This window comes from Mustela putorius, unplaced genomic scaffold (assembly GCF_011764305.1).
Source record: "Mustela putorius furo isolate JIRA1106 unplaced genomic scaffold, ASM1176430v1.1 tig00000196_pilon_pilon_pilon, whole genome shotgun sequence".
In the NCBI taxonomy this organism is placed as follows: Eukaryota; Metazoa; Chordata; class Mammalia; order Carnivora; family Mustelidae; genus Mustela; species Mustela putorius.
Window position 1 is genome coordinate 10,020,785 of NW_025421310.1, and position 26,517 is coordinate 10,047,301.

The 26,517-nt window shown below is 55.6% G+C and overlaps 1 protein-coding gene across 3 annotated transcripts in view; it reads left to right on the top strand.

Moving 5' to 3' along the window:
* Positions 1-26,517, top strand: part of LRRC4B (leucine rich repeat containing 4B) — a 49,692-nt gene that overhangs the window by 6,356 nt on the left and 16,819 nt on the right. The window contains exons 1-3 of one of the 3 annotated variants that reach the window (XM_045077390.1): positions 6,277-6,752; positions 20,057-20,175; positions 22,262-22,593. In XM_045077390.1, coding sequence (XP_044933325.1) covers positions 22,297-22,593 — 297 coding nt within the window. In that variant the 5' untranslated portion in view covers positions 6,277-6,752; positions 20,057-20,175; positions 22,262-22,296. Of the gene's footprint in view, positions 1-4,026; positions 4,079-6,276; positions 6,753-20,056; positions 20,176-22,261; positions 22,594-26,517 lie in introns of those variants that run through there. The other 2 variants (XM_045077391.1, XM_045077389.1) reach the window with 2 other exon arrangements.

The following is a 26,517-nucleotide window of genomic DNA, read 5'->3' on the forward strand; positions in this document are numbered from 1 at the left end:
ACTTCACGGGGCTTGTAGTATCTCGGTAATTCTTTCACAATGCACATAAGCTCAAAAGAAATACCTAATTAAAATTCCCATTTATTAAGTAGTTATACACATACAACCCAAGAAATTTTTCTGTCCTAAAACTTAGCACCAGTTGAAAAAGCAATGCACATAAATTGAAAGGGAAAATACCTTATTTCATTCTTAAGCAACACTAATTATTTCCTAACAGGATGGCAGTATACACTGTCTCAAACTTCAGCATCACTCTGGTCACCGCCACCTTCATATCCTGTTCCACAACAATTTTCAGGGCAGTATTTGCTTTCAATGACAGAATTACCAAAAACCCAGCTTCGCCCAGACCTGCTGTCCAAAAAAATGTAGCACAAATCTAATGCTGAAACCGTGAACCACCTCAGGGTTAGTAGGTCAGGTGGCGTCTGATAGATACCAAGTACCACTGTTTCACTTGAAAACTTTAAATACCCTATAACCAGAAGGCAGCCAGTACTGGCTTTCCAAGAAAGAAGGCAGCCCAGGGCATCTCCTTCCAACTGAAGGCTGATGTCAAAGTGTTCAGTGACCACTTTTTTCCCAGAGAACTTTTTTTTTTAAGATTTTATTTATTTGAGAGAGAGAGAGAGAGAGTGTGTGTGTGTGTGCACGCTTGAGCGTTGGGGTCCCGGGGAGAGGGAGAAGCAGACTCCCGGCTAAGCAGGGAGCCCAATATGGGGCTTGATCCCAGGACCCTGAGACCATGACCTGAGTGAAAGGCAGAGGCTTAACCCACTGAGCCACCCAGGCACCCCTCCCAGAGAACTTTTTCAATAGTGTACCAGCACAGCGTTCCTGTGCATTTGCTTCAGCCCCCCTCTGGCTGCCTCAGCATACAGTTTGGGAACCAGGCAGCTTGAGGCTTAATTAGAGTCAGTTTAAACATTTTTTGGTAAAGAAGCATCATAAATGATGCTGTTCTTCTTTGTGCATTACTTCAGGAGGCACATATGCCAGGTTGTCCCATGATTAATGCTGCTTTTGTAGCTTTGTGAAGGTGGCAACCATTATTTCTCTCCATTAGAAAGGTATGAGTAATCTGTAGGGTGAGACTTTAGCAACATGTGAGTATCCTGATGATCCTTGCAGAAATGAATTTGGGGCTTCAAGCTAGTGATTATCATTCTGTCACGCATATGTATCATCATATCTCCCATATCTATACATGATATGTGTGTACATTTACACACACATTTCTGTGTCTGTGTGACATACACACACAAAACATGTTACTGTCATAGTCATTCCTTGTGGTGCGCGATTCATCCCAATTTTTGCCAGTAGAATCCTTTCAAGCTGGCCCCAGTGTCCTTTTAATGTGAAGCCATTAGACTTGGAGCACTTTCTTGTCTTTTTCGTGCAAAAGATGTCCCAGGCTTACTTTGTACTTGCCCTACCCTAAACCTGAAAGCAGTTGCTTTTTCAAGGAGTCTGGGTCTTTTGGGGGGAATAATATCTAGAAACTAAGACCAGGGTGGGATACATGCTTATTTCCACCAAACTTTCGACCACTGGTGGAAGCAGATGGCTTGAGACTTCCCTGTCTGACAAAAAACTATGGTGCTTGTGGTCTGTGTTGCTGACTGTCGTAGTTATCTATTGCTGTGTAACAAATGACTCTCTCTTTTTTTAATTAAGAGGTTTTATTTATTTATTTAATATATAAAGAAATTGAGCACAAGCAAGGGGAGAGGCAGGCAGAAGGAGAAGGAGAAGCAGGCTCCCTGCTGAACAAGGAACCTGATGTGGGGCTCGATCCCAGGATTGCGGGATCATAACCCAAGCCAAAGGCTGTTGCTTAACTAACTGAGCCACCCAGGTGACTCACAAATCACTCTCAATACTTAGTGGAGACACATCAGACTGTTGGCTCAGAGGGGAGTCTGTTTCTCCCTCTCCCTCTGTGCTCATGTGCTCTCTCTCTCTCGCTCTCTCTCAAATAAATAAATAAATCTTTAAAAAAAAAAAAACTTAGTGGCTTAAAACAACAAAATCATTCTATTATGTCTTAAGGTTTCTGTGAATCAAGAATTTGGGAAGTACTCCTCTGGGCAGTTCTGGCTCTAGATCTCTAAAGTGGACATAGGGAGATGGTGGTGAGCACTGTGACAAGAGAGCTAAAGCAGCTGTGTGTTGGCCAGGACTCAGTTCCACCTCTGGTAGTGTCAGACCTCTCTCTGTTTTCCTTTCTCTGGCTTCCTATGAACTGCCTCCCTCAGGGTGGGATCAGTTGATATAGCCACCAAAGGCTGAAGAGTGAATATTCCAGCATAAAGCAGAAGCTTCATCTCTTTTATGACCTAGCCTTGAAAGTCACATGGCATTACTGCTGCCACATCCCATTGGCCTAAAAAGTCACCAGGGCCCTCTGGGTCCAACGGGCAACACAAGTACAGCACACAGAGGAGTGTCAGAGCATGTGGGGAGGAGTTCATTGTTGTCTTTGGGAAATGCGATCTGAGGAGCAGGCAACAGGAGGTTCCACTGTGTAAAAGTCGAGCATCTAACCCTGTGTTCATTTTCCGGTGGTCACCATCTCTCCTCAGAATTAAGGTTAAGGTTTGAGTTAGAGATACAGTGAAGCACAGAATTGGGGGTAAGGCCTAGGGTCTCAGTTAGCACCCACCATGACGTTTCCCCCTTCCTAGAACTCTCCACTACTGGTGACGATCATGATTATGTACCAGTGGAGGTGAAGGCCCATGGCAGTTGCTCAGTGTAGTATACTGGACAAAATACATAAATACTGGGGGTGGAAAGGGGGAGATACCTCTCCTCTGTTTCCCATGGATCCCACTTTGAAAGTGTTTTCTAAGCAAACCAAACTACATTGAGGGAAAATTTCCTTTGCCCACACTCTATCAAAGGTACACCTAACTACCCATCAGAACTTCTGATCAGGGTGAGACAAGCTGTTAATACTGAGTAGATTAAAAAAAATTTTTGTGTGTTTTTTTTAAGATGTTATTATTTGAGACAGAGAGAGAGAGAGAGAAAGAGCACAGGGATGGGAGCAGAGGGAGAGAGAGAAGCCGACTCCCCATCCCAGCAGAGGCAGGGAGCTGGCGGAGAGGCAGAGCTCCATCCCAGGACCCTGGGATCGTGACCTGGGTCAAAAGCAGATGCTTAACCAACTGAGCCACCCAGGTGCCTCTAGAAAATTATTTTTTTTAAAAAAGAAAGAAAAGAAAGAAAATGCTTTTTCTTAACAGCCTGAAGCAGAGAAATTTGATGTTTGGGTTAACCTCTGAAATGCCCTCCCAAAGGACACACGCAATTTACATTTAGTTTTTTGAAATAATAAACATACTTTTGAGTCTCCAGTGTTACAGGGGCTCCTGGGTCACTGCCACCCCTTCTTAGGTGATATGGTTTGCATCCTAAGCCCCAGTCAGTGTTGAAAACACAAAAGAAAAATGCAGGTCAGGGTTTTTGGTTACTCAGGACTGCCACCTGAGTTAAGCTTTAGGGCAAAACTTAGGGTCCAAAGGAATGTTGTCAACATTTGGTACTATGTTTGAGCCAAAGCCGGCACTCTGCCATCCTCTTCTCCCACTCCCCTGTCTCTCACCATCTTCCACCACACCCATCTCCTCTCTCAAATAGCCCAAGCTTGCTGTTCCTGCAGGGCCTCGGCTCCCCATGTGCCTTCTTCCAGGGACCCCTTCTCTGTGCCCCCTCATAGCTGCCTCTTTCTCATCATGTAGGCCTTGGCTCGGAAGCTGCTTCCTCTGGCCATCTCAAGTCTGTCCTCCCAATGCCTGACCAGCCCCTCTCCTCCATAGTACCCCCTTTTATTTATCTGAAGTAGGTCCTTGGGTTACCTCCCTTCTGGAAGTTGAGCCCCACGAGTACAGGGATGGTGCTCTGTCCTGTTCTCCAGCTGATTCTCAGGGCCCCCAAGACCAGCACCAGGCACTGAGCCGGTCTTCAGTGAACACTGGTGCTTGATGGTAACCTGTTTCTCCTTCCCTCCCACAGGGTCATCACTCCCTACAGGCAGAGCTTCAGACCAGGGACCGGAAGCTCACAGGTGGGTAAGATATTGAAGTTCTTCCCTACTTCCCCACACTGGCCTCTCCCAGGGACCCTCTAGTAATGAAAGAGTTAATGCTGGCCTGTGTCTGCCAGCGCCCATATCCCCAGGAGTCAAGTTCAGGGTAGTTACATGGAGCCAACAAGATGCTCATGAAGCGCTCAGTGCTCAACGGAGCCTCTGACTGTGGTGGTATAATAGTATGCCTTCGGGACGCACTGGCTGCCATGATCACTGCATTTTTGCCACCGCCACCACTTACCTTGGCCTGTGCTGTGTCGCACTTCGGGGTGCGCACACATTCACTCCTCCAATCTCCTAAACCAGCTTTGAGTGGCATCCAGGTGGGAACCCAAAGCTTCACAACCCACCTGTTGCTCTGTGGCCCTTGCCTGTCTCTCTTCTCATGGCCTCCCCTCTTTGTAGCTCTCCTGTCCCCACCCACAGCTGCTGCTTCTGCACCCAAATGTGACCTCACTTGTCGCTCAAGAACTCCAGGTCTGTCTCCCGCTCTGGCTCATTACGTCTGTCTGGGGCACTTTCCTTCCCATCTCCCGGTCCCCTCCTTTCCCAGAACAGCCAGCACCGCTTCTCTTTTCTGCCTGTGGGGGTGGAGGGACCACACTTTCCCCTCCCTGAGGCTCTCAGAAGGAGAAGGACAAAGAGAAGGAGGCGGTCTCTCTGGGACTCTGGGACCGAGGAAAAGAATTTTTACCTTTTCTCTCTACCCCAAGTCCCAAGTTTGTTGCCTGACTTCTTGCTGGGGGAGGGGGGACAAGGAAGAGGTGAGATTTCTGCCCTAATTTCAGCACTTGGAAGGAAATTAAGTGTCCTGAAAAGGCTGCCTCTTTTCACCCCCCTTCTAGGTTTCTTTACCCTTAATTTACAGTCTTTCAGCAGAGTGGACCGGGGGAGTTGGTGGGGCAGAGAGAAGGCAAGGTGACCTCTGGGGTTCTGCATCCGCCCTCCCCCACTCCCTGAACCCGAGGTTCAGTGTCACTTCACAGCTCTAAATGTGTCCCCAGCACCCGCTGCCAACACCTGGGGGAGGTGAGAGGATGAGGGTGGGGAGTCCATGCGGCTTTGTTCTCTGCCCCCTTCCCAGCGCCTCCACCTGACAGGTCTGGGCCAGGGAGGGGCCCCTTCAAAATAACCTTTCCAGAGCCCAGGACTCTGGATTTGGATCCTGCCCTTGATCCTTTAAGAGCCCAATAGCCCAGTGTCCTTGTATAGAAAATGGATCCTTCTCTCTTGGTGCTGCATTTGGGGGTGCAGGGAGGCACACAGGGGGTTGGAGGAATGAGGAATGCCCCGCATATCTGTCCTCAGGCTCCCCCTACCTAGTGCCTTCAAAGTTCCAGCTCCCAGTCTTCTGACTCCCTGGCCCTGGCTCTTTCCTCTCCTCTACCCCACTATGGGTCTTCCTCCACCCTCTGTCCTCTCCGTTCTGTCTAGCTGACTTCCTCCCTGCCCTCTTCCCCCGTTCTGCAAGCTTCCCTTGGCTCTTAGCTCTAACAGAGAGCACCTAGACCCCTCTCCCCACATTGTCTGCAGAGGAGGCCTTCTTTCCTTCCTCCTCTTCTCTGCAGGAGGGCCTTTTCCTGTCCCTGTCCCCTAGCCACTTCCCTCTGGGGCCTCTTTCCTCCTCCTCTGTCCATCCCCTCTTCCCTGTATCATCTCTCTCTCCCTTCCCTCCCACATTCATTCTGCAAATATTTACCTGTGGTGTACTAGGGCTTTCTCCACCCCTTGCTTCCCCTCAGTCCAGGACACTGTCCCTCCCTCTCCCGTCTCTCCATTTCTCCCCTCCACTCCTCCTTCTCTTCCTTCTCTTTCCTCCCCCTCTTACCTCCCCTTTCCCTCTCCCTATCGATTTCCTTCGTTCTCTTCTCCTTCCCTCCTCTCCTTTCCTTCCCTTTTCCTTCTTCCCTCTGTTTCTTCCACCCTCCACCCTTACCCCTTCCACCCTCTCGTCCCTCCCCCTTTCTCGCCCTTAACCATCCTCTGCTTTTTTTCCTCCCTCCTCTCTCTTCCCCCTCTTCTTCTCCCTCTCCTCTCTGCCCTCCCTCCCCTCTCTCCTCTCCCCCCTCCTTTCCTTCCCGGGCAGCCTCTCCCCCCCCCACCCTCCCGGCACCCTCCCTCCCCTCCCTCTCGCTCCCCCTCCATCATCAGTATTCCGCTCCCGTCTCCGCCGCTCTCGGCTGCTCGCGGTCGCTGCCGCACCGTCCGAGGCGGGGGCCGGGGCCGGGGCCGGGGCCTGGGGGGGTGGGGTGGGGGGAGAGCGGCGCCGGCGGCCCGAGGAGGGAGGAAGGAAGGAAGGAAGGCTGGAAGGAAGGAAGCAAGGAAAGAAAGAAGGAAAGAAAGGAAGGCAAGAAGGAAGGCGGGCGGAGGGCCGGCAGGCGAGGGCGCCGGGCCGGGCGGCAGGCAGGCGGGCGGGCGAGCGAGGAGGCAGAGCGGCCCCCCGAATCTCATTGCTGCCACTGCGGAAACCCCCTCCCCATCCAGGAGCCGGGGAGGGGGGAGAACTCCAGAGACCCGGGCCCGGCCGCAGCCCCGCCCCCCGCGCCTCCCCGCAGCGGGCCTCGCACCCCGAATCCCTGTGCCTCATTGGGGGGGTCCTCCCCCCATGGGCCGGGCATGCTGCCCCCCAGAAGGAGCCCCTTTCCTCGCTGTGAGTAGCCGCGGAGGGGCGCCGGGTGGGGGCGGGAGGCAGAACCGCGGAGGGTGGATGGGGGGCATTCTCTTAATTAGGGGACCGTGGTCTAAGGCCTCCTCCGGGATGGGGGGGGTCGGTGGCAGAGGACAGTGGGCGGGGCCTGATGGAGAGCCTAAGCGGGTGGGGGAGGCAGTCGGGTGGGGGTTCTCCCGGCCAAGCGAGTTCTGTGTTGGGGGTCGCCACTGCCTTGGGGACAGGCAGGGTGGTGGTGGTGGTGTACGTCCGGCAGTCGCTATGCCTATCGAGCTGTGGGGCTGAAGATGTAGGCTTGGGGGGGGTGCTTGACGGGTGTAGATGTGGGCCCCCCTTTCTGGGGTGGGAGCCCGAGTTCTTCCCCCACCATTGCCCCTCCCACCCTCCACACCGCTGCTGCTTGGGGTGGGGGGGCACGCCAGTGATGGGGAAGGGGGGAGAGGCGGGCACGGGGTTTCCTTGGTGACCGCGCCTGGCAGGAGCGGTTGCCTTGGCAACCAGGGAGAACCGGGGAGTTTGGGAAGTGAGAATGGGAAAGACGGAGGGGGTGACTGGGGAGCGAGACTACCCCCTCCCCAATCTTCAGCCCTTCTCCCTCTGGGGTCCCCCAACCCCTGCCGGTGGGCAGCAAAACCCCTGTCCTTCCCTCTTCCCAAGACCCGCTTCCTTGACCCCATTCTGCTTGGGGGGGCCTTCTATCCTTGGGCATGTGTCTCCGCGGAACCACTACCTCGCTCCCTCTACCCTCCTTGGCCCTCTCCTCTTGGGGACCTACCCCCCCCCATTTGTTGGCTTTCCACTCTCACACCTGCTCTTCTAAGACCTTCTAACTGTACCTCATCTTCCCTTCAGGGTACTCTGCCCCCAGAGACCCCTTCCCTTGACCTTCTCTCCAGAAGACCCCCACTTTAGCCCCTCTCTCCTCTAGCTTCACTCCCTACCCTCCCTACCTTGTTCTTCTCAGGAACCCTTGTCTTCTCCCCTCTCTGTTTAGGATCCTTGTGGGGGCTCTCCCTAGCACTACCACCAGCGTGTCTCTCTCACATACCCATCCGTGTCTGGGGTTGCCTTTTATAACCTCTCCTCACTCAGAGACCCTGGCCCTGTCTCCCTGTCTGCCCGCGGCATGGAATCCCCCAACCCCAGATCCCCCATTCTGAAAGCCCTCTTCTCTGAAGCCTCTCTTTCCTGCCGCTGCCTCCTTCCAACTCATCAGTCCAGGAGTCCATGGCCCAGGCTCTGTCCAGGGTTCCACCCAAGTTTGCGGGCCCCCACTTCCACGAGCTCCTCCCTTCTCTCCTGCCAGGCTCCCAGCCAGTCTCTCTCCGGGGTCTAACTTACCATGCCCACGATGCCCCCTTGCCCACCTCCCCATCCCTTTCTTTCTGCCACTCCCATCTTGACCCTTCTCTCCCCACCCCCACCTCTGCTGCTCTTCTGGAGCACCCTCTCCTTCTCCCTGCCCTGCTCCCCGCAGCCTCAGGCCCCGCTCTAGTTCACTTTCTCAGGGTGGGGAAATCCCCTGGGGAGAGCCCAGCTGGGAAGGGGGAGGGGCAAGGGAGCCTCAGGGCTGCCCCACAGCCCCCTCCCCATCCCCCTCCCCAGCTGGGAGCTGCAGTCGAGCCTCCGCAGCGCCCCATTGCTATGCGCCTCACATCCTGAGTCCCGCCGCGCAGCCGCCAGACAGGAACTCGGGCTCCAACGGCAGCTGGGAGTAGCCGGAGTCGCTTCCCTCCTGGTCCAGGCAGCCAGCAGCATCCTCTCCCCTCTAAAACCTCCCCACTCCCCAGGACCGTGGCCAGGATGGGCCCCTCCCTCTTCCGGTAGCATCTTCTGTCTCCTAGCTCCTTCTAACCCGCATATTGCGCCCCCTCTTCCCCTTCCCGCCTTCCTCCCGCTCTTTCCTGAGTCTCCTCTAATCCTGGCCACCCAGTTGTCCACACACGCACTCAGGAGGGGCAGAGAATGAAGCAGCAGAGAGGCATTGAAAAAGACCCTTAGACAAGGCAGGGAAGGGTGGGAGCCTGAGAGAGAGGCACAGCTGGTGTGAGAGAGGGGACCTGACTCCCAAACACACACACACACACACACACACACACACAAAATCAGGGTGCATCACCACGGAGCCAGACATACACAGAGTTACTCACTTAATTTCTGAAGAAAGCGAGAGTCAGCCAGGGAAACACACACCATCCACATACACAGAGGAGGAAGAGCAAGAGGGCCAGGCAGAGACACAGGGAGCCACAGACTCAGGGAGGGTGCCTAGCTACCCACGGTGCTGGCAAGAAGGAGCCAGGGAACACTTCAGCACCAGAGGGGCAGGGGCGTTAGGGGCACAGTGTCTCACTGTGAGAGACCCAAATCAGCCCTAGGCAGAGGGTGAGAGCGTGTGAGAAAGACACAGAGGCATGTGTGGGCAGAGGTGCGCGCACACGCGCACGCGCGCGTGCACACACACACACATACACACATGCTGGCAGCCAGAGGCCCAGTTACAAACAGGGCTGCGGTACCCAGAGTCAGCCAGAGGCCAGGAGAAAGACCTGGAGTCATGTGCACATACAGACACACTCTGTCCTTCCTACACAGAGACCCAGAGGGATAGACAAAGACAGTACTCCACAGAGAAGCATGATGGCCAGAGAGGCCTCGAACACAGTCACTTCATGAACTCACACGCACAAAGAGACACAACGGTGAGAGGCATGGGGTGGCCTTGGAACCCTGGGGATGCAGCCCCGCAGGCCTCTGATGCAGCTGCAGAGCTGCACTTTCACCCAAGCTCATCCACCCCCTCACCCCAGCCCAGCTCGAGGGGCACGGGCATGTGCTGACTGCACATCTCCCGCTGGACCCCTGCCATCACCCTTAATCCCACCCAGAAGCAGTTGACAGAATGCACCCCGAGTCAGAGGGCTCCCAGGGGTCTCATCACTGAGGGGACAGCAGAATTAAGACATAGGGTAGGAGAGGCCAGGGACAGTCTGAAAGGTGTGGGCAGAGGGAGGCATTGAACTCTCTCGACTTCTTCCAGTGCCCTGGCTCCTGCCATAGTCTGCATGCATCTTTGTCTCCTCTCCTCCCCACGCCTGTGCTCACCTGATTTGCCTGCTGGGGTGGCAGCCTTCTCTCCACTATCGCACCCCATCTTTCACCCTTCCCCACCTCTGGTCTGGCATTTCTCTTAAGGTGTCACGGGGACCTCCTGTCTTTATCCAGCCCGTCCCATCACCTCTCCCCCAGGCTGCCCTTCTTCCCCTGCAGCCCAGTGCCTTCCTGCCCCTGCCTAACCAGCTACACCTTGAATTTATGCATCAGTCTTTCCTTCTCAGGGCCCATCTGCTGTGAAATCTGCCTCAGTTTCCAGTCTGGGCTCAGCACCGCCCTCCGCTCCTCTGGGTCACTCTCCCTCACCTACACCAGCCCCTCCCTGCCTCCTGCTGCTTCTTCCCTGTGCTCACTTTCCCATATTCCTGAGCACTTACCCTGCTGTCCTGTGGGCTGGGAGTGTTCTTTACCCCCAGTGCTTCCAAAGTGTTTTATGTGTTGTCAACTTTAAAAAAAAAAAAAAAAGTGATTTCACAGAAAAATTCATTCTCATCACAGGAAAAAAATTGTAACTGTGTGTGGTGATGAATGTTAACTAGATTTGTTGTAGTGATCATTTCACAAATATCGAATCATTATGTTGTACACTTGAAACTCATGCAATGTGCTATGTCGGTTCCATCAGGAAACATTCAGATTATCAACTTCTTTTGAAAAATTCTCCTTCCGGGTTAGCCATGGGCCGTGCTCAGGGGCCTGCTGGCCACCATTCCCCACTCTCCTCCATCTGTCTTACCTGCCTGGCTCTGTAGGCGGCTGAGTTTTCAATCCTGGCTTTTTCCTCTCCTCATGGCTCTTTTTTTGCCCTGTCACTCTCCCCATGCTGCTTCTTTGGGTTTCTTTCCAAAATCTGGGCTCCTCGGCCAGGGGCTTTACCTGCCTGCTCCTCTTGCCCCATCCTCCTCCCTGGCACTGCCCTAGCTCTGCGGCCTGCTGGAACTGGGCCCTGCTTCAGCTAACCTGCCCCTGCAGGGCCAAAGCAGGAACTCACGAGACCACCAGGGTGCAGGGCACCCACAAGCTCTCTACGGTCAGGGTCAGCTGTGAAACCGCAGGCCCCTTGCAGTGTTCTAGACTCAGTGCTGCATTGAAGCCACCATGTTGCAGCCTGTCCTGGGCTGTGGGTGGCCTGGGAGGACCACAGACCCCACACTTGTCCCCTAGTGTGGGATTACCTCCCAGGCAGGGTAGGTTTCCCTGTGTTTTGGGGGACGCATGCATATTTGGAAGTTCATCCGGTCCAAGTGTAGGTCTTAGAGGACGGGGGCATGGTGGTGGGCCTGGGGCTCTATTCTTGGAGAGACTTCATTAGGTCCTACCTCCAGGTCGGGGAGCAGGTCCCATTACAGAGCTCAGACCCAGGATTAGGTCCTCCATCATCACCTTTTCGGGGTGTAAGGAGCACATCTTTCTTTCCTCTCTGGTGGTGTGCAGGAAACCTCCTCATCTCTGAGTTTAGGACCCTTCCATCCTCACTGAGCCGAAGCCCCTTTCCCCTCCCTTCCAGATTCCGGAGAGTAAGGTGGCTCTGGCAGACAGGGGAGTGGCAGAAGAGTAAGAACAGTGGCAAAATGCCCCCTTGTTGCCTGGAAACCCACACGCCCAACTGTTGTCATGGCAGGTGGAGGTGGGGGGCGGGAGGGCTGCATTAGAGACCTGGGAGAATGGCTGGTAAGGGACCCTGCAGTTGGGGGTCAGGCAGAAGTCCATTCCAGGGGACCACTGGGTCCCCTAGAGGGCTGCCAAGAGTGAGAATGCTGGGTCCAGTGGGGAACCCTGTATATGACCCAGAAGGGGAGGAGGGAGGGAGTGAGGAGGAGCTGGGCCAGCAGCCCAGGCCACTCCCTTCTGTCTCAGCCAGGACCCAACCCTCCAAACCCCCTAGCCCTCTCTCCTGCCCAGGGAGTTGAGCTTAGGCCTCGGAGCTCTTGTTCAAATGCTGAGACAAGGACCAGAGAGCAGTGCCAGGCCCAGTTCTCCCTGGGGGACAAATCCCAAGCAGTAAATGCTGAAATACGCCCTCCTCTTGCCCAGAAGCCTCAGACACAGGGCCCGAGGTAATAATAACCATAAGCCAGGCTCTGCGCTAGCATTCTGTGTGGATCTGTTCCATTTACTTCTCATGGTAGACCTCCAGGGGAAGCACAATCATCATCCCGTTAGACGTACAGGGAAACTGAGGTTCAGAGAAACTGAGGTTCTTGCCCAACGCCAACAGCCGGAAGTGGCTCGGCTGGGACTGCAAACCCAGGAGTGGGTGGCCCTGCAGATTGCTTCCCCAAGCTGAGCCCCAGAGAGCGGACCTGTGGGTCCAGAAGGCCCTCCAAGTAGAAATTAGGGTTGCTAATAATAACAATAATCAGACTGTTAGTGGGAGTAGACTCATAGAAGGTTAGACTTTAAAAGAGACATTAGGAGTCCTGTAACTTAAGGGCTCTCTGTCCCTCAGTCTTTTTTATGCCCTTGTTATGCCCCCTAGGGGAAAGGACCTACCCACCCCGATTCTCACAGGGGGCTTTCCTCATGAGGCGTGGGGTGTCCAATCCATGTATAGCTGGTGGGGCAGAGACAGAGATTCCCCAGGTGATTCAGTGGGCCCCCCACTCCCTGATATGATCCAGCCAGAAATGCTGGATTTACATATGGGAAGGGGGAGACTGAGTCACAGAATGAGGAAGAGATTTGTTCTTCTGACCCAGTGAGAATAAATAACTTTAAATGCCCCTGTCTTTAAATGCCCAGCACTGGACATGTCACCATGAATTCCCACCAAGCTGGGTGTCATTATCTTCACAGACAAAGCCAGACAGTGACATGAGGTGGGGGAACACAGTGAGCAAGTGGCGAGTCAGAGTTTGAACCCAAGTTTCCAGGACACCAGCGCACTCTCCAGCTCCCCGTCGTCCTAGAGTGATGGTGTGATTGCGCAGAGGAGGAAGGTGTTCACAGTGAGAGAATCATTCCAGGGAAAGCTTCCTGTGTGCCATGCACTGCGCCTGGCCCATCACGGATATCGGACCGCTGAATCTCCACCACCGCCACACGTAGATTAGCCATTTTCCCCATTTCACAGATGAGCAAACTGAGGCCCCAAGAAGATATATCCCTTTCCCAGGCTACATGGCTGGTAATTGTGACGGCTGAGGTTCTAACTAGGGTCTAGCCCACCCTTGAGCACACTCTTCCCCAGAGCAGGGGGAGGGAGGAGGAGAGTTCCTGATTCGTCCTGAAATGGAGTGCAGGGTGCTCCAGGCCCAGCAGCCCCAGGAAGGGAGGTCCCTCTGCCTCACCCTGACAGTCCTCCCTCACCCTGGTCAGAATTTACACTTCAATACTGCTCCAGTTCAAGTGGTTTTCAACTTTTTATTACTTTTAGTAGTATACATTCCACCATCCCCCACTTTTTAAAGTTAGTTATACACATCCTGAGTAAAGACAAATTGCAAAATTGCCCTTCCAAGGGACAGCAAGAGGAGAAGGAGCCAGGGAGGCAACAGTCAAGGTGGCTGGCCCTGCATCCCTCCCACCTGCAAACTCACCTCACACACCCTGCTGAAGCCTTGGCAGTGACATCTGTTTTGAAAACCTCACACACCAGGCCAGGCCCTAGCTTTTCCTCCAAGCAGAGTCAATTCAGTGGTGTTACACAGTCCCCACATCCCAGAGCCACACAGAACCGCTGAGTGTACACAGAATACAGGGGCCTAGAGGTCAAGCTTCTACCTTGGAGCCTGCTGGTCTGGGTGTTCACAGGTATGGCAAGGATGTCACCAGGCCTCAGTATGCCCATCCGTAAAGTGGACTTGCTGTAGTTCCTTTCCTGCAGGCCTAGGATGACACAGGCAGAGCATTTTAACCCTCAGTAAAGTTCAGTTCCCCAGGGTTGATCTCCGTGGCTCCTGGAGAGTCCCGTAAGAGCCCCATGAGGTCGCCTGGCAGGGCATCGGAGCAGAAGGAGCCCAAGTGTTGGGGACTCAGACAGAACCAGTTCCAGGCAGGACTGGAGTCCAGCTGAACACACCAGGACAGCCACAGCAGCAATTAGAACCATGCTGTCCAATACAGAGACCACTGCAGCCACAGCCACGTGTGGCCATTGACATTTAGATTAATTTAAATTAAATTAACTCAATTCCTCAGTCACACACCACTCAGCAAGTGCTCACTAGCCACACATGCTCATGGCTACCATACTGGCCAGCACAAAAAAGAGCGTTTGCAGAGTCGCAGAGAGTGCCACCGGACAGCAACACATGAGGTCCTGGAACAGTTCTCTCCCGGCTGGTAGACAGCTGCTGCAGTGTCCCCTAGCCCCTTGCCCTCCCAGCTCTTTGTCATGTGGTATCTTATTAATTCCCATTTCTCAGAGGAGGAAATGAAGTGACAGCAAGGCTGCTAGCAGAAGACTGGCAGCCACACAGGCCTGGAGCCACATAGCAGCCAAACCTTGTATCCTAGCTCACCCTTGCCTGTCACTTGTAAAGTGCCAGACTCTGTCCTGGGCCCTCTGGCCGCGGGAGAGTGTTCCCGATGCCCTGTGTTACAGAGAGGAAACAGGAGCAGAGAGACTGAGGGGCTGGCCCACAACCTCACAGCCAGGGACAGACTGGGGCCCTCCGCCACGGCTCCCGGAACATCTGGGAACATGCAGGCTGCCAGTGTAAGCGGGCCCACCCCCTACCGGCAAAGGCTGAGTTTGGTGGTCCTGTGTCCAGGGACCTGTCTCTTCTCTTCCCCCACCCCCAGCCTCCTCTCCCGCCCTCTCCCATCTCCTAGCTTTTAGAATCTGACCCTAGATCTTTAAGGAGGACTTGGCTTCTCCCTCTCCCTCACCTCCTACATCTCCTCTAAGTTCCACCGCTTTTGCCATTTTGCTGTGTCTTTTCATTGTCTCCTTCCTCTCCATCCCTAAAGCCCCAGCCATGGCCTCAGCTTCTTCCCCTGGACTCTTGGCCCAACTCCTCCCCAGACTTCAGCCTCGGCCCAGTTCACTTAGAGGGGTCTTTCCCTACACCTCCCCTGCCTCAACATGCCCCCCCCCCAGCACCCCTGCCTCTCAGCTTCCTGTGGAGGTAGGACATCTTTGTGACTGAGCTGGATTCCACACAGCTCTCTGACTCCCACCTGCTTCTCTGGCCCCCAGGCCTTTGCACCCCGGGGGATTCTTTGGTCCCCAGCCCACCACATCCTTCAGGTTCAGCTTTGACATCACCTCCTCCAGACTCCCCTCCACTGGCCAAGGGCGGTACTTCTCCTAGACGTTCTGGACCCCTACCCTGCACTCACCGTCTCACTTAGCCTTTGTCCAGCTCTGTCCAGCTCCCCTCTGGACCACTAACTCCCTACAGAAGAGCAGGGGTCTTCTTGACCCCACCTACCCAGTGCCGGCAGGGGACCTGGCGGTAGGGGACGCTCGCGCACTTGTTCTCATTTGTGCTAGTGTCCACTGAGGCTTTGTGGGGGGCCCCGCATGTCCTAGGCACTGGAGACAGCAGTGAACAAGCCGGACAAACTCCCTGCCTGGGGAGCTCACCTTCTGGCGGAAACAGACAACAGACAGAACAAATCGCTGTCTATAGGGTACCTTCTGGCCATCCGAGGGCTAGGAAGGGAAGAAGTGTGAATGTAAGAGGTGGGGGCGGGGCAAGAAACCTTCTTGCCGGAACCGAGACTTGGGGGAGGCAGCCAGTGAACAGCAGTGAACAGCAGAGCCAGACCTCCGGGGAGGTTGGGATGTGCCTGGTGTGGGGGAGCCTCCTGAGGCCAGCATGGCTGGAGCAGAGAGGGTGGGAAGTGAGGGCCATTCAGTAAATATTTGTGAAATGAGCGTATGGAAGGCAGTGTCTCAGTGTGAGGAGTTGGGACAATGGAGAGGACAACCCCGCCTCCTCCCAGCCAGTCATCCCCCTGTGATGTCTGGTTCTGCTGACCAGTGACATCCCCGGGGTGGCAGCTAGGACAAGTCAAGAGCTGAGCCCCCAGCCTGTTTCCTCAGCAGCAGCTACAAGGAGACTGGGCAACCCTTTTCCCACGGTTACCCCATCTCAAAAGTTAGAGGACTGTCAATTCTCCGGGCTGTGGGCCTGCTTCCATTTGAAAAGCATTCAGGACAGGGACTGGCTCAGAGGAACACACGTGTGAAGTTGTTTCATCCAGCCCTGAAGCTGGCTCTGCCCATACCCTCCCCCAACCAACTTAACAGCTCCCAGCCTTGCTCACATGACAGGCACCCAGAGAGAGAAGTGTTCAGCTCTCTCTGGCTTTGATGTCTCTCCACCCTCCAGGCTCCAGGCTCCACTTCCGCCCCAGTCCCTCACAGTCGGGAAGTTCTTCTTTAGATCTAACCTCCATCTCTCTTGCTGCGATGGCAGTCAATTTCCTATCTTTTCTCTCACCTTCTGAACTTCCCCCAGAAAAATGAGTATGCCTGACAGGAATGTTCCCTGCTTCCCTTTTCTCCTCACCCCACCTCCCCTGGGCCCCCGAGTTTCCGATCTGCCATCTGCCTGAATCCTCTCAGGCACAGTGCCTGAAATCTCTCAGAGCTTGGGCTGGGAAGGATGGAGAAGTTCTTGAAGCCCCGGCCGCGTACCTTCCCCTGGTCCTCAGTTCCCTCTTAGGCTTTCTGTGCTCTCCTGCCCTGCTTATAGATTCCTGCTCTCTCCTGCCCCCTCACGTGCAGGGTCATGGTTGTGTGTGGTGTGTCGGTCTCCAGCTTCTGTCTTTGTTCCCATCTCACTGTGTCTCTGCCCCTTTCTGCCTTGCACGCCTCTTCGCTCTTATGAGCCTCTTGCATCTCCGGCTTTACTTTGTTCCTTGCACCAGTGGGGGAGAACAGGCAAGAGGCCTCTCCCAGGACTCAGGGGGTGCGAGAGGTCCTGGGCCTTGGCTTCTGGCCACAGCCATCCCCCATACAGGGTGTGTGACCACCAAGCAGTGTCCTCAGCCCTCTGGATCTGCTTCCTGCTCTGTTAACTAGACACGAGACCAGGCCACGGGGAGAAGCCAGTGGCTGGAGGTGTGGGCAGTGTTCGGCACGGCACTGGGCGCAGAGTGGGTGCTCAGTGAATACCACTGAGCATCACTGTTACGGATGCGAGGTGGCAAGCAGGGGGTTGTTGCCGGCAGGTCAGGCGACCTCTACCGGCAGGGTGTGGAACGGAGTAGGGTTGTCCCATCCTGTGCAGGGGGCAGGAGGCAGGACCTGCAGGAAGACAGCATTGTTCAACATGGCTCCCAAGAGACTTCCGTGGGCTTGTGGTTGCTGTCCTGACAAGCTTGGGGGACTCTGGGGTCTTTCTGCTCTGGTGAGGCTGAGCAGGGAGGGACCATTTCCTAGGTGTGCATAGCCCTGGACAAGTGATTTTGCCTTGCTGTGCCTTGACTTTCCTATCTGCCAAATGGGAGTAACACCAACCCCTCTCAGAGGGCCAAGGGGAAAACTACAGTTATTGCAAGTAGAGCACCTAGAATGGTTTCCAGGCAATGCCGGGTATGTGGCAGACATCACCAATAATGGTGGTGGTGTTATTCAAGGAGTTGATATCACTCAGACATGTACCACATGCTCAGAAGGAGAAAGGTTAGCTAGCACTCCTGCCATCTGTTGGAGGAATGGATCTGGGGACAGCTGGGGACATGTATCTTCTTGGCACAAAGCAATATTCAGGAATGTAGCTCACACAGGTTGTGTCCTAGGTGCAGCTCTCCTCAAGGTATGACATTTAGTGGGGCGCAAGAGCTGCTTTGGGGACCTGCTGTTTGGGACTCCAGCCTATAGTATCTGGGACCTGGCCACCCAGGTAGCACCATGGCGTGGGCACGGGCATTAAGCTGAAGGCAGTTGTGTTTGTGGCATATGGAGGTGCTGATTCCTCCAGGCAGGCCTCCTGCAATGGGAGAGGAGGCCTCAGGATCAGGGACAGCTGAGGTATGAACATGCAGCTGTTGGAGTGTGTTCTGGGCTGGGAGCGCAGAGTGAGGGATGTGGGTGGACAAGTGTGTCTCTGTGTGACTGTATGAGGGAACGTGGTTTGTCTGTGGGGAATACAGACGAATAGCAATGATAACTTTACTCATTCATTCCTTTGCCCAATGTTTACTGAGCACCTACCATGTGCTAGGCACCACCATAGATGCTGGGAATCAAACTGTTCACAAAACAGGCAGTGCCTGCCCTTGAGGAGCTTAGGCTCAAGTGTGGGCTTGTAGGAGGCCAGATGGTGACAAATGTTATATAGAAAAGTAAAGGAGAAAATGTTCTGGAGAGGGGCAGGATGCGGTGTGATTTGAGGTGGTCAGGATGGCCTCACTGAGAAGGTAACATCTGAGCAGAGACCTGAGAGAAGGGAGGCACACACTGGGGACCCTCTGACATCTAGACAGAAGAAAGAGCAAGAGCAAAGGCCCTGAGGCAGAAGTGTCTGTTCTGGAAACCACGAAGAGGCCAGTGTGGCCTGAGGTCAGTGAGTGAGCAGGGGAGGGAGTTAGTGCTGAAGTTAGAGAGGAAGCCCAGCCTGGGGAGGGAGGCCTGTAAACAAAGGTGATGTCTCTGCCCTTGTACCTCATGAGACTTGTCCAGCTGAGCAGCTGTGGAGCTGGGGAGGGGAAGGGTCTGGTTCCTGGCTTGGATGGTGACAGGACGCCTCTGGCTGCCTATGGGAACAGACTGGGAGGGAGCCTGGGGAAGAAGGAAGTGGGAGACCAGTGAGGAAGGACTCTGATCTCAGGGGGACATGGAGGGATGAAAAGTGGTCAGATCTGCTTGAGTTGCTGAGCATTTAGCTAGTTGGCCCCAAACAGTCCTAGGAGGCCAGTGCTATTATTACCCCTTCTCATAGCATCTATAGCATCTATAGCTACTTGTCTCCTGTGGGCTGTGCATGTGCAATGTGCATTGAGTATAGAGGCAGCATTTGTCAGCATCTACACCAGTGCCTGCACGTAGTAGGGACTCAGAAAATTGTAAGCTAGATGGGCCGACAGATGAATCCAACAAATGAACACACTGCCCTGCCCTTTTTGCAGAAGTGTCTGGGGAGGTGGCTCTCCAGATCTGGCTAAGGTCCAGGGGAGAGGGCTGTATCTGGGGCTGGGTTTCTTTGTGCCATGAATGGGGGCTGGCCCTTGGCTGAGGACTGGGTGACAGTGCTGTTGGCCCGGGTTCGCTGGTATATCAGCAGTGGGGGTAGGAGTAAAGGGTTGTGTGGTGTGGTGAGGGGCTTTGGGGAGTTCCTGGGGTCTGGGGGTGGCTCCTGCAGGGTGACTCTCCTAGGTTGTCTGCCCTTTCGCTGGGGGACAGGTTCAGGGGGGTGGTTGTGGCCAGTGGTGTGAGGTGGGGTCAGCAGTAGCCCAGCCTGGTTATGCAGCGGAGTCTGTGTCCGAGTCTGTGCCACGAGGCAGGGCTTGGCACAGCCCACACACCCCCCCCCCAGGGCAGTCCAGCCGGCAACCTTCCTCCCCGCTTCCCCCGACCTTCCCCTGCCACCCAGAACCAATGGGTTAATTAGATAACGGAGCCTTTGATTAGCAGGGGAGGGGGAGGCCTCCCGGTGCAGGGAAGGGGGGCCCAAGAGGAGGGAGGAGAGGCGCCCTCCCCGTCCAGAAGGAGAGAAAGAAGGAGGGAGGGGGTGGGGAGGGAGGGAGCGGGGAGGGAGGGAGCTGAGGCACAGCTTGGCTCTGCACTGCCGTGTGACTAGAAATTGTAATCGCGGAGAAAGAGACAGAGCCTGGCTGAGAGAAAGACCAAGACAGACGGACAGACAGACAGAAAATCTGACCAAGACAGGCTCCCCAACCTACAAGAGGGTGATGGGGACAGAGTCAGAGTGAGGAGGAGATGGAGGAGAAGGAGAGAGGGGGCCTGGTCATCCAGAGGGGGGCGAGAGAGTGAGGGGGAGCCTGAAGAGGGGGCTGGAGCCCAGGAGGTAGACAGGGACTAGGCCAGGGGACCGGCAGAGAGGAGAAGGAGGCTGGGGCACTGAGGGGAGAGAAAAGAGGCTGGCAGTGGGGGGAGAGTGGAGGTAGAGGTGGGGGTAGGAGACAGGAGGAGGCCAGCAGGGAGAGGAGGAGGAGACCACTGCAGTGGCCTAGACGCACCTTCCTGGGGTGGGAAGGGCGACTGGCGAGGGGGGGGCGCGGGGAGACCCAAGAAGCCCCTGCGCCCCCCCCAGCACGACCTCGAAGGAAGCCCTGGAGAACTGGGGAGGCAGAGCCCCCCTGCCAGCTGGAGGCATGTGGAGGGGGGGACCTGGGGCCCAGGGAGAGGCCCAGCAGAAGCGGAGCCACAGGGGTGAGTGTCCCTCACTGTGGTGGGGGGGGGGACAAGGACAGAGATGGCTGAGGGCAAGGAGGGAAGGGGCGGGAGGCCCAGTCTCTGCAGAAGCTGTGATGCGGGGGGTGTGGGGGGGTGGGGGGTGTTGCAGGCTAGCTGCAGGAGAGATGGGGACAGATGCGGAAGGAGAGACAAGGCAGCAGGCCTGGACTGGCTGCTGCGGGCATTCTGGCCTGTGGGTTCTCCAGCTGCAATTTCTGGCCCCTTTGTCCGCGCCGGCCCCTGGGCTGGGTCATTGCCTATCTTAGGCTGTGGAAGGGGAATGACGGGTGCAGGTGCAGGAGGAGAACCAGCATAGACCCCCGTCATGCTCAAGAATCAGAGCCCCCGGGGGGGGGGGGGGTGTCTTCATGAGCGTTCACATGACTCAGGGACAGAGGCACACACAGCTCCCAGGCCCCCAGGTGGAAAAATGAGTCCAGGATACAGACTCAAACCAACCCCTTACCCCTCTCTGTCTCTCGGTCTCTCTGTCTCGGGCTCTCATACATGCATTCAGGCACACAGACTACGCACATGCATTTTTATCTGAGTTAAAATGATCTTGAAAACTGCAGAAGGAGGAAGTGAATGTGTGTGCGTGTGCGCGTGCGTACACATGCACTGAGCTGGGGGGGGGGGGGTGGCCCCGTGTCCGCGGGTCTGAGAGTCCGTCTGAGGATGTGCATGTTTGGGCAGACTGCTTCCCTCTGCCCCTCACCCATGGGGAACTCGGGTCTGTGCTGGAGCCGAGCCTGCTGATATGGGTGCACTTGTGTGTGTACTTAAGACGCTGCGTGGAGGGGAGGGTGAACCCAGGGCCACAGTCCCCCTCTGCCACCCACTGGCCAGCTCTGGGCTGGGACAAGCTACTCCCCCTCCTAGCACCTCAGTGTCCTCATCTGTCCATTAGGCGTCCTAACAGCTTCCTCCTCTGGTTTCTGTGAAGCTTAAATGAGAACACCATGTGTGCAGAGTCTGGGCTGTAGAAAGGGCTCCCTGGAACGCTGAAGCTATTATTGTTGTAGTTCTTGCTATTGTTGTTATGATCAGCCCATCCCCTTCTGTCTGGTCCTGGCTGCACCCCCCACTCTGCAACCAGAGCCGCCCTGCCCCCAATCCCACCACTGACTTCCCCACCTGGGAGGCCACCTGCTGCCTTGCCTTGAGCACCTGCAACCTCTGGGCCAATGGGGGTGGGGGGCAGATGGGGGTGCGGCCTTCCCAAGACCCCCTTGGCCACCTCCTCCCCCTTTGTCTTCTCCAGTCTGCTCCCTCTCTCCCAACCCCCACCCCCACCCCATACTGCCTCCCAGCCTCTCCTGCCCACACTTCACCTCCACAGTTGCCTTGTCTGGCACCTCACCTTCTTTGAGTTCCTCCTTTGAGTCTAACTCAACTCTGTGGTTGCTGCGAGGCCCACGGCCCCGGACCAATGTGACAGGAGTCTGACAAGCAGCCTGCGGCTGGGCCCTGTGCAGAGGGTGTTTTGTGCTGGGAAACTTGTCTCTTGGCAAACACTCCTGGACAGGAGTAGGATGAAGGGACAGGAGGTCCTGCAGGCAGTGAGAACACATGGATGGAGCCTGTGAGGGAAACCAGACTCTGGACACCCTCCCCGCCCCGCCCATAGACTTCTGGACATGGCATGTCACCCTCTCTCTCTCCCTTCATCTGTTTCTCTCTCTTACTCTCCCTCCATCTCTACCTCTTTATCTACCTTTCTGAAACCATGCAGAGAACTAAGTTTGAATTGGACTGAGTTCATTACTGGCCAAGTGTCTTGGGCAGACTTTCTCTCCCCACCCCACCCCTGCCTTGGTTGTCAGTTCTGTGAAATGGGTATAATCTTCTGGTCAGGAATGACTTGAGACAGTGCAGGGAGGGCAGGACTAGTCTTCATCTCTGCGGCCCTCAGCAGGTGGGTCAAACTCCCTTCAAGTCCTGAGTGGAGCAGGGATGGTGGCAACAGCAGCAGAGAGCCACTGTGGGGGTTGGGAAGTAGGCAGGCCACATGGGGTTCCTGTCCCTCACTGATCCTCTTCCCTTTCTCTCGCCCCCACAGCCCCCCGGCGCCCACGCGGAGCATGAACATTGAGGATGGCGTGTGCCCGCAGCTCCCCGTGCCTCCCACTGCTGCCCGGTAGGATGTCCTGGCCCCATGGGGCCCTGCTCTTCCTCTGGCTCTTCTCCCCACCCCTGGGGGCCGGCGGGGGCGGCGTGGCCATGACATTGGCGGCCGGAGGGGGCTCCCCACCGGCCACCTCCTGCCCCGCGGCCTGCTCCTGCAGCAACCAGGCCAGCCGGGTGATCTGCACACGGAGAGAGCTGGCTGAGGTCCCGGCCAGCATCCCTGTCAACACGCGGTACCTGAACCTGCAGGAGAATGGCATCCAGGTGAGCTGAGAGAGCAGCTGGTGGAGGTTGCGGGGGGGTGGGGCTGCCAGGGGAGGCACAGGTGTGGCCGGCTCCTCCTGCTGGAGCTGGCAGAGCCTTCTGGGTGTCCCCTTGGCACTTAGGAGATCTTATTTGCATACTGGGTTTTCTCATGCGAGGTTCCCTGTCTTTGTGCCAGGGTATTGGGGCTCAGGGGTTGGACGACCTGTCTGCCTCCCACAGTGTAGGACAGGCAAGCCCTTGGCCCGGCCCTGGAGTCATGAGTGTAGAGAGCGACCTTTGCACGAGGCCTCTGTGCTGTCCACACTTCTCCACCCACCATGTGGCCCTGGGATCCTGAGGGCATGACCCTGCGCCTCAGTTTCTTCATCTGAAAAATGGGGATGATGGAGCCCCTGCCCCAAGGGGCTGGGTGAGGGCTGATGGGTTTTATACTGGTCAAGGACTTAGAATCTTCTGGCACCTGGCGAAGTGTACAGTGCAGTGTGGAGCTCATGTGCCTGCTTCCCAGAGAGTGTGACATTCAGAGATCTAAGCCTCCCATGTGCCTAGTCCCATGTCGGCACATGGCTGGTGCTCCGATGGGGCACCTGCCATCTGATTCACTGTGACCGTGACTAAGGTGGGCTATAAATGATGCTTGGAGGGCAGAGCCGTGTGTTTTAAAGCAGGGTCTCTCCTCTACTCTACTGGCATCTGGGGCCCGGTGGGCTCCGGCTGTGGGGGCCGAGCTGTGTGCTCTAAGATGCTGAGCTGCACCCCTGGCTACTAGATGCCAGCAGCCACCCCATCCCCCCGCCACTTCCCCAGATAGCTCCAGATGTGGCCAGATATTCAGGGAGGGGGGCTTGCCCTATCTGAGAACAACTGTCTTAAAGACCTGTGGTCAGTACCCCACATGCAAGTCTGCCCCAACCCCGGCCCATAAAGCCAAGAGAGAAGAGGGCTCCTGTGTGATGTCCAGATCTGGCCTGGAAGCTAACATTCCCTTCTCCCGTGGCACACCCTGGTCTGTCCCTGGGAGGGAAAGGGGTTGGTGCCCCCATCTCACTGTCCCGGAGAGTCTGGGGTCAGGGCTCCTCTCTGCAGAAGAGAGGGGTCTTTTAGGGGCATGGTACCAAAGGGGCTGCCTGCATCAAGAAGGCTGTCCTACATGGCCATGGGGCTAGCACCAGTGAGGACAGGGTTGAGGTCCAGAAACAGTAGGGGTCTCTTCCTGTAGTCCCAGCCCTGCTCCTGCATGATGGTGGCCTCTGGCTCCAGGCCCACCTCCATGGCAGCGTCCCTGTCCTCCTGGTGTGCTTCCAGTCCACTCTGCATTCCCAAGCTCTAGTCTCAGCCAACCTGCCCCTGACACCTGCAGGGGGTCGACACCCTTGCTTCGTTCTCCCCATCCATGCCCTTGTTCTCTGGACTCTGTTTCCGTCTTTCATTTGTTCATGTGACATCAACACGGGTGCCAGCACCAGCTCGGGGCCAGGCCCTGTTTTTGTCCGGGAGCGGGATGCGCAGGGCCCTTTCCTGCTCTGGGCAGCTCACCTTGCAGAAGGGAAGAAACAGGGAACAAATGGGATGGCACGTTTCCGGAAGAGGAGATGCTAGCGCATCAGAAGTACCTCTGTGTGCTGAGTTCTCCCCAGCAGCCCAAGGCCACCGCAGCATCCCTTCAGCAGAACTGTGCTCTGCTGTGCTTTTCTCTTTGGAGAGCTCAGTGAATGATTCAGGGCAGCAAACGTTCGCTGAGCACCCACAGGGGCCCTGCATGAGGCTCCACCCACAGACTCGTCCTAGCAACCTGAGATGCCCTCCCCCACTCCCACCCGCTCCTACCCTGGTGCCCAGTCCAGTCCCACAGTGGCCACCAAGGGGTCCTGGCCTCAGCCTAAAACCCTCTGCAGGCTCCTGGACTCCAGAATGAGGTCCAAGCTCTCTGTTGTGATGGCCAAGCCCAGTGCCGCTGGGCATGGCCTGTCAGCCCAGCCCTGGAGTTGACACCAGTTGTCCTCCTGGGGCTGGAAGTCACTCAGCTCACCACTCTGCCTGAATATGCCTATTTGGCCCTTGGGTCCCAGAGGCAAGCCTCCCTTCGTTGCCTTCCAATCTGAGCCTACAGACTCTCCCTCCAGCCATCTGTGCCCTTGCCCTTGATGCCTGTATTTGTTAAATACAGTCTTCTGGGTGGGGGCAGTAGTCTAGGACAACCAGGCCTGAACAGCCCCAGACACGGACATGACAAGGAAGTAAATGGTGTGTGTTCAGGATGCTGACGGCTGTGGGAAAAGGAAAGACACACAGGACAGGGGTGGTGGGTGCAGGAGGAAGGGTGGTTGGCTGCAGCTTTAAAGATATGAGGTCAGGGTGGCCTCATGGAGAAGGTGACACTTGAGCAAGAGTTGAAGGTGGAGCCTTATAGAAGGGCCTTCCAGGCAGAGAGGCCTGCAAGTGCAAAGGCCTTGGGGTGGGAGGCTGCCTGGTGTGTGAGAGGAACAGCGACAAGGCTGGTGTGGCTGCAACAGAGTGAAACAGGGCGAGGATGGTAGGTGAGGCCAAAGTGCCAGATCCTACAGGACCTCATGCTTATGGTGAGGACTTGCACTCTTTGAATGAGACGGGAGCCAGGGGAAACTCTGAGCAGAGGAGGTGGGCTGCTGACTTGGGTCTCTTCGGCTGAGGTGCAGGAGGCCTGTAAGTCACATGGATCAAGTGCCAGGGGCCCTGGGTTTGAATCCTGGATCTGCTGTTTTCTTGCTGGTGCAGAATTTGGGAGAGAAATGCCTGGAGCTTGGCTGGGACCAGGCTGGTTGCGGTGGAGGTGGTGAGAAGTGGGCAGATTCTGGGTCTGTTTTGAAGGTGGAGACAACAGGATTTTCCAGCAGAGTGGGTGTGGGAAGAGGGAAGAAAGGATGACTCCCAGGTTTTAGGTCTGAGCTGGTCCTTTTGCTTGGGCCTGTTTGTGTGTGTGTCTGTCACCCATCTCCCAGGCCTCTGGCTTCCAGACTTTCGATCCACATCCTTGTCAGAATGTCCACGTGGGTGAACTTATTTGTAAGTCAAGCATAGTTCTGCTGTAGGCATGCGTCATATGCCCCCAAACTGCCTGCTCCCCCAGGGAGGAGAGTATCCTGTCCCCAAGAATGGACACTTGTGAACATTCAGTGGAACGGGCCTCCCCTCGGGGACACCTTGCTGGTGGGGGACGGGAATGAGCCTGCCAAGGGAACCATCAGAGGAACTTAAGGAAATAACTTTTTAATTATCCAAATAAAAAAATGAAAAAAAAAAATCACCCCCTAATCCCACCACCTAGATATAAATAGCTACTGTTTATATTTTGCTTTAAAGCCTTCCTGGCTCTTTCCTGTGCCCATGTCAATGGATTTTTAAATTATTTATTACAGAATGAATGCAAATTAATTTAGAAAAACTAGAAAATACACCTAAGTAAAAACACAGGGACAAAAGCCAAGCGGAATTCTACAAACAGGTAATTCGCATTAGCACCTAGTGTCCTTCCGCTCAGATTCTCTCTGCGCATGCTCCCGGTGTGTGCCCGGTGGGCAGCCCTGGCCAACAGATTCCTGGCTTTTTTTTTTCTTTCCACTTTTGGAGAAAGAAATGAAATCACACCATTTGATAGTGGTTTGCAGCTGACTTTAGACCCTGAGTGGGTAACAAGAGCAGCTTTCTCCCTGACACTGACATCGTCTAAAACGTCAGTGCTAATGGCTGCATGGGATCCCAGTGCATGGCCTTCCCATTACTGCACCTGTCCCTTCTTTCCAGCGTTTGAAGTGATAGAAACAGCACTGTGGGGGCGCCTGGGTGGCTCAGTGGGTTGAGCCTCTGCCTTCGGCTCAAGTCATGATCCCAAGGTCCTGAGATTGAGCCCCACATCAGGCCCTCTGCTCAGCAGGGAGACTGCTT